The sequence below is a fragment of the Populus alba genome, chromosome 7 (assembly GCF_005239225.2).
Source record: "Populus alba chromosome 7, ASM523922v2, whole genome shotgun sequence".
In the NCBI taxonomy this organism is placed as follows: domain Eukaryota; kingdom Viridiplantae; phylum Streptophyta; class Magnoliopsida; order Malpighiales; family Salicaceae; genus Populus; species Populus alba.
In genome coordinates, this window is record NC_133290.1 from 8323206 (window position 1) to 8330634 (window position 7429).

The 7429-nt window shown below is 37.3% G+C and overlaps 1 protein-coding gene across 1 annotated transcript; it reads right to left on the reverse strand.

Annotated features, from left to right (window-relative positions):
* Positions 1-4670: 4670 nt before the first annotated feature.
* On the reverse strand, positions 4671-5339 carry LOC118030565 (uncharacterized). Its single transcript, XM_035034717.1, has one exon. It carries the CDS (start codon positions 5337-5339, stop codon positions 4671-4673), a length of 669 nt encoding a protein of 222 aa, XP_034890608.1.
* Between the last annotated feature and the right edge of the window lie 2090 nt (positions 5340-7429).

Here is a 7429-nt window from a genome sequence, read left to right on the forward strand (position 1 = left end):
AAACAGGTGTTGATTTCCTCCACTATTGGTAGATATTCTGATGATATTATGTGTGATGTGGTTCTAATACATGCTAGTCATTTACTTTTAGGTGTTTATGACAATTTGATAGGAAGCCTATTCATGATGAATTTAGAAATATATATACTATTGTAAAAGATGGTGAAATCATCACTCTTGTACCTTTATCTCCAAAATAATTGTGTGATGATCAATTAAAGTTGAAAAAGAAATGTGAGGTTAGGGAGTGTGAAAATTCATATGAGGACAATAGTGAGAGTAAATCATTAGATTCAACTAATTCTAAATCAATATAAACCAGTTGAGAATGAAGGTAAAACCCTAAGAGTGAAGAAAGTAAGTGTGGATAATGATCATTGTATAGAAAAATTAAGGAAACAACTAAATTTCCATGCAAGAGAGGGTGAGATCAAATCTATATTTTATACTAACAAGCAGATGATTTTACTTGTGTATAAGGAGGCTTACTTTAATGCTAATGATCTTGATCATATTATTTTTATTGCAAAAGTTTGATGATATATTTCCTAAAAACATTCATAGCCAATTACAACCATAGAGGGGAATAAAACATCAGATAAACCTTGTACCCAGGGCTGTGATTCCTTTGCCCCTTAATGAAAGTGTTAGTTTGGATGGTAATCGTAAAATATAGATCGTAAAAGCACTCTATGAAAGTGTACGACAACAAATAGAAAAGAGGAATCATGTGTATACAACCAAAGCAAATAAGGGGCGTGATGTGAACCTCGTGATCACGCAACCCACACGCAAAGACACCAATTCTTGGAAAACCAAGTAAATCAGGTTTGATAGGAGCGTGACAAAAAGATAACTTATACCTAGGCACCATCACTATTGAAAACAGATGAAAAACCCACCCAATGAATATTGATTTGCGAACGAGAAGTATTAGGATGATGCCACAAAGCCACTTGTTCTTTGATAAGTTGTTTTCAATTCTTTAAAGAACTAAGGAAGGAAGATTATCCCACCAACACACAAAAAGTGCGACAAAGAAGTTTATTGATCTGAAAATTGCGTAACGTTACATGTTTGGTTATGCCTTTATTTATACTGACTCTAAACTTAAAGAAACCCTAATGGACCCCCCTTAAATGGACATTTATGGAGCCCACTTACAATTGAACCAAATAAGTAATAATAACCCAATGACTAAGAAGAAAATAATAAAAATAATAAAAATCCAAAAATTACCATCATAAATATGATAATCAGATTTGTCACCCTTAAGAAATCTCAAATAAACTAGGAGAACTCTAATTTGGAAAATTTGTGTTGCTGCCCCCTTTGATGTCCTTGATAAGATTGGATTTCCTTGTTTAAAACAAATAAGAAAACAAATTTCCTCTATTGCTGATTTAATTACTTTCCTTCCTAAGTTAGGAAAAGCATTAAATAATCCTCACCTCTTTAGGAATAAGATTTGGCCAACTTCCTTACTTAATTAGGAGAATAAATTGCTGACTTTCTATCCTTATAGCATTATGAAAAAAACAAGCCTAACAAGGCTAGTATTCGGCCGGGCACATCAGCCCCTTGTTCCACATGAATTGAGCTCTTCTTGGACATGAATTAGATGAATTAAGGATGTCCTTCATGCTCCTTAAATGTCCAAAGCCCCTCTAGGTCCATTTTGCTCTATATGTTTGATAGCATCTGATTCATTATCTAAATTAGCATGTCCCCCAACACTACGGAAATATTCTCTTTGGATGAATTGAACCCTAGTTCTGTTCCCCAAATCCATTTGATTTATAGGTTACCGAAAAGCTTTCCGATAGCCCATGGCCTCATCCTTAAAACCACCATCACCTTGGCCTTTCGACCCAACTATCACTGTTTACTTTCAGTTCAGCCCCAACCTTCCTCACATCTTGGGTGCTTGTCCCTGCCTCGTTACCACGTTTCTCCACCATATCAAGTTTGTCACACACAAAATTCATCCTCTCCATAATCTGTGTCATGGCTTGCATTTGGAACTTAAGTTCTCCCTCGGGATGGGGTTGTGTGTTGTTTTGATCTGACATGATAGTACCTACAGAAATTAGTTAGTGGTAAAAAAAATATCCTCACGTCGCTTATGTTTCGCTCAAACACTCTTAATATCCTCACACCCTTACACCTCTCATCTCACCTTCTTGTAGTTATTGGGAAACTAAAACCAAAACCAAATAGAACCAACTTAGCAGCGCAATACAAATATGTATATATGACTCAAGAAGTAATAAAAACCAAAAAACAAGCAAAAACAAAATTGTGATGATAGTCTTTTTTTTGGTAAGCTGACTTATGTATTACAAGAAAATGATACAAAGAATATAATGGGCATACCCAAGATTTACAATGTGAATAGAAACGAAACCAACAAATGGCTACAGGCTAGCCACATAACAAAACAAAAACTTAGACCAACTAGATATGCTAGGGGTACAAAAACAACTAGCTAAACATCAAATTAAGAGTCCATGTTATTGACCCTCCAAAGTCTTTGGATCATTATGTTTTCATCTGTTTGTTGAATGTTCCTCATCAAAACAAGCTTATCACGAATGATACATTCGATTTGATCAAAAACCAAATTCGAAGTTTTAGACACATCTGCAAAGATCCTTGTGTTCCGTTCTTGCTAGATACAATACATTGTAGCTGTGAAACCTAGTTTACGAGAAAAGTTGACGAAACTTTTGCCATGCCAAGTGATGGTGGCCCATCGAATCCATTCATCCAAGCTTTTTGTCATTCTTGGAATGTCGCATCTGTCACAAACATTGCACCATAATGCTTTCGTATAGGAGCATTCAAAGAACAAGTGGTTGTGATCTTCATTGTTGTGGAGACAGAGTGAGCACCTATTGGGACCATGTATACCAAACCGATGAAGTCTATCCTGCGTTGAGAGTTTCCGTTGGATAGCCACCCATAGAAGAAATGCATGTCTTGGGACAACATTCTTGAACCACACGATGTCATGCCAATCAACCATTTGATGATGAATTCTTAGTTGCTCCCACGCTACTTTGACTGAGAAGCTCTAATTTGGCGAATCAAACTGAACAATCTCATCTTTTTGCCCCTTAGGAGTAGAGGTGGAAGGAATAACTTCTATAATGGGGTGCCAGCTAAGAGCATGAGTGATAGGAATTCTCCATTCTAAGTTATTAATCAACACGTTCACTCTCGCGTTATGTTCCATACCTGAATCATAGATGAATCTTTCACCGTAAGTATTAGCGAGCGGGCTGTGAGGATGCCAATTGTCAAACCATAGAGAGGTTGGGTTCTCAGGCGTTGTATGCAGCTCTTGTTGAGCCTTATCCATTTGATCTTTTGCATCTTTGACTCTATCTGAAATATTGGAGAAGTGGGTCTTACTGAAATGTTTAAGTTCCTGCTTTAGCTTCCTTAGTTTGCAACACAACTGATACATTGGACAACCCCCTGAGTGCTGATCCCATACTTTCTTCACCAAGGGCATGAACTCGTCATGATCCATCCACATATCGAAGAATCTGAATGGTTTCTTTATATTCTGAACATTGCCAGTAACCTTTACCACCATGGGAGAATGATCTGACATACCAGCATGTAAGAATCTCGCTTCCGACAATGGGAAGTGCAGATTCCACTTCTCATTCACAAGCACTCTATCTAGCTTCCGCATAATCAGATTCTCAATACATTGGTTCGTCCATGTATAATGCATACTAGAATACTGAAGATCATCCACTTTCGCATCTCGAATACATGTTTCCAACCTGTCCATATGACAATCCCACGTAGTAGACCCTCTAGACCTTTTTGACGGGTTGCGGATAGCATTAAAGTCACCCATAAGAATCCATGGGGTTAACTCCCATTCAGCACTACGACTTACTATATCAGACCATAATGTCTCACGTAAGGATGCATTATTGTCTCCATAGATGATTGAAGTATTAAAACAAATATTGGTAGCTAATATAGTGACAGAAACATGGGTAGCCTGGTCTGACATACCGCAGACATCCACCTTCACCACATCAGCATTCCAACAAACCCAAATACGACCACGAGAAGAGAAATCATAATTGTACAAGAAGGACCAATTACGCAGAAGAAGATTAGAAATATTATCTTTATTCTTTTCTCTAACCCGAGTTTCAACCAAACCAAAAAAAAAAAACCATCCTCTTTTGATGGATTAGCCGACGCAATTCTAAATGCTTTATGGGGTCATTCAAACCTCTAACATTCCAACATCCAATCATCATAAGAAAATAGAGAGGAGTACAAACAGCAACATAAAGGTTACGTTGACGTGTCACCCCGCGGGGAACCAGATTTCTTATTCTTCTTTGAACCCTTTTTCTTTTTCTCCAGAGAGTCGCCAGCCTTAATAGCTGACTGATTAACAGTTTTCCCATCGGTGGAATTCAGAGCTTGTGGACTTGTCGGGATTAGTGACGTCGGCTCCTTCTCATTTCGTTCTCCATTTATATCACCTCCCATTGCTGCAACATCAACATTCAACTCAGGACTAATAGTAGAGAGAACCTGGTTCACGGTCGCATAAGCAGCTGTATTGGAGACGACTAAACTTTGATCTAAAGCAGTACATGTAGCCCCTTCCTCCTGCTCCATGTCTCTCAAAACATGAGGAGAGGTGGGAGTTTGTCTTCATGGCAAACAACATTGCACACATCTGATGTCACATGATCATTACAATTAGACGTATGTATCCTAGATGTTGAGAAATCATTCTCATTCTCATTCTTATGCACTTTAGATGCACACGGACCATTCTCACCACTTATAGAACCCTTATTTCGTTTAACAACTACCTGCCATTGAAACTGATTCTGTTTGTTATCCGCAGATTTAGAGGTAACAGCTCCTACTTTCCTCACACCCTCTGCCACCACTGTAGGATGAGCAACTTTATTAGTAGTACATATTACTATGGTGTGTCCAAAGATGTTGTAGTTATTGCACCTTGGCGGTATCCATTCATAATCAGCTAAGATTGTTACGAATACCTCATTTGAACAACGAAGATCGTATTCCTGAACCAACATCTTTGAAGCATCTATCTCAACGCAAACTCTTGCGTAGCTAAGCCTTTTACATAATAATGTAGTACGATCAGCATGAAGGGGAACCCTAATAGCACTCGCTATATAACTCAGCCCCTTAATAGTCCAATACTCAAGAGGAACATTATACAGCCTAACCCATACTGGAACTCTCACCAAATCGTCTTTCAAAAATTGCATGTTTGGTTGCCAACGTTTAAGCACTAAAGGTCTGTTTGCCATGTGCCATGGGGCTCTTTCCAGAACATTAGTGGCGCGATCAACAGAATCAAAAGTGAAAAGGTAGAAACCATTTTCCGAAGATAAAACTTCTGATAGACCATAGGAGCCCCATATCCTTTTGGCAATCGAATTAACAACAGGATATGGTAATTTCTGACCCACAAAATGACCAACTAGGGTGGATTTCCAAAGTTCACAGCCATCGTCAAACACATCACGTGGACGAGCTACTATTATACGACCATCAGTTATAGCGGGGGGTTCAAAATGCAAATTTCAAACTGGATTAAAATCAATGTTCTTACTACCGTCCTTGACATCAACAACAGATCCCTTCAAAGCATTTAGAAAATTCAGTTTGGTCTTAAGGTTTAGTTGTTCTTGTTGCTAAGACCCTACCTTCAATTCATCAACTTCAGAACCCAACACATGATTCATTTCTGAAACAACATGAGGAGCCTGGAGAGTAGAGGATTTCTCTATGCTAGCTTTAGAATAAGCTTGATGGTCACTAGAAAACTGAGAAATCTTCATACGATGACTATTCAACATATCTTTTAGCTCTAATCTTAAGGTATGTCCATACTTAACTTCATTGTGTTATTTAATGTTACAGCTAACCATTAGAACAGATTCCACACCAGAACATAAAGACATTATGGCAATAGACAAATATTAGAGAGAGCAAAGCTCTAATGAGAGATTATCATGTTTATAGCTGGTATTGGAAATCCAGAAAGAAAACCCACTGAAAAAGATGCAGCTACTCACCTTATCTCAAAGAATTACGAGGCCAATATCTCTCAGTTCATTGATTGAAACGATGATCCCTTCGGTCAAGATGTAGAGCATGTTTTGATGGAAAACATACTCAAATATGGTGACGATCCAACGGTGAACCAAAGAGATCGAGCTTCAACAACCCCAGAATTACGAGGCCTGTATCTCACAGTTCATTGACTAGAATGATGATCCGTTCGGTCAAGATGTAGAGTATGTTCTAGAGGAAAACATACTAAAAAATGATGACAATCCAACGGTGAACCAAGGAGATCAAAGACAATACAGATTAGAGAGAGAGAGGGAGAGTGAGCGAGGAGAGAGAGTGTTTTTTTTGTTTTTGTGATGATAGTCTCGCGAGTAGCAAGCGAATCTATCCAAAATATGAACGAAACTGAAGACTCAAATAAAAAAAGAAATGAAATATGCAAAATGATAAAACAACACCCAAATATGTTGGATATGTTGAATATACTGCAAGAAATGAAAACAACATAAAGAAAGCGAATTTCAAAAGTTGACGCAAAATAGACTCGTTTACGACTAGTTAGGTCCGAATCTGGAGCCTAAAGTAAATAATGTCCAATTGAGCTGAACTTTCAGACACAGTGTTATATCAACCCAAATAGACAGAATATAAAGTTTGAGAAATTTAAAATAAGGTATGATATACTGACGCAAAAACGTTATTAGTTATACCTTATTATACCCGAAATTGAAAACCAAAGCAAAAGATATTCAATTGACCCCAAACTTAATATGTGGTGCGATTAGGACCCCAGTAATCATAGTATCAAATTTGATCTAATTCTAGGTTGATTTGATCCAATTTTCTCTTGTTTAGTTTTCTACGGCAAAAACCAATAAACGCCTTTTTGAACGATTTTTTTTTTGCTTTTCTCTTTTCTCTTTCTTTATTTTTATGCTACTGATATATTTTGAATAATAACAAAATGAAATAACAAATTTTCTTTTATATGTCGTAAATTCGAGAAGAAGAAATTGGATACTAAGGAATTTTTGCGGAATCAACAAGAAATGAAAATTTCATAAGGATATAACCTAATTAATAGAGCCAAGCTCTAATACTAAATAATGAAAACCTCGTGGTCACGTAACTCACACCCAAAGACACCAATTCCCGGAAAGCCAAGTAAATCAGGTTTGATAGGAATGTGACATAAAGATAACTTATACCTAGGCACCAGCACTATTAGAAACGAAAAATCCCCACCCAACAAATATTGATTCACAAATGAAAAGTATTAAGATGATGCCATGAAGCCAGTTGTTCTTCGATAAGTTGTTTT

What these genes read in the sequence shown, in the direction of transcription:
- LOC118030565 (XM_035034717.1), bottom strand. Translation starts at nt 5,339, where the DNA reads ATGGCAAACAGACCTTTAGTGCTTAAACGTTGGCAACCAAACATGCAA.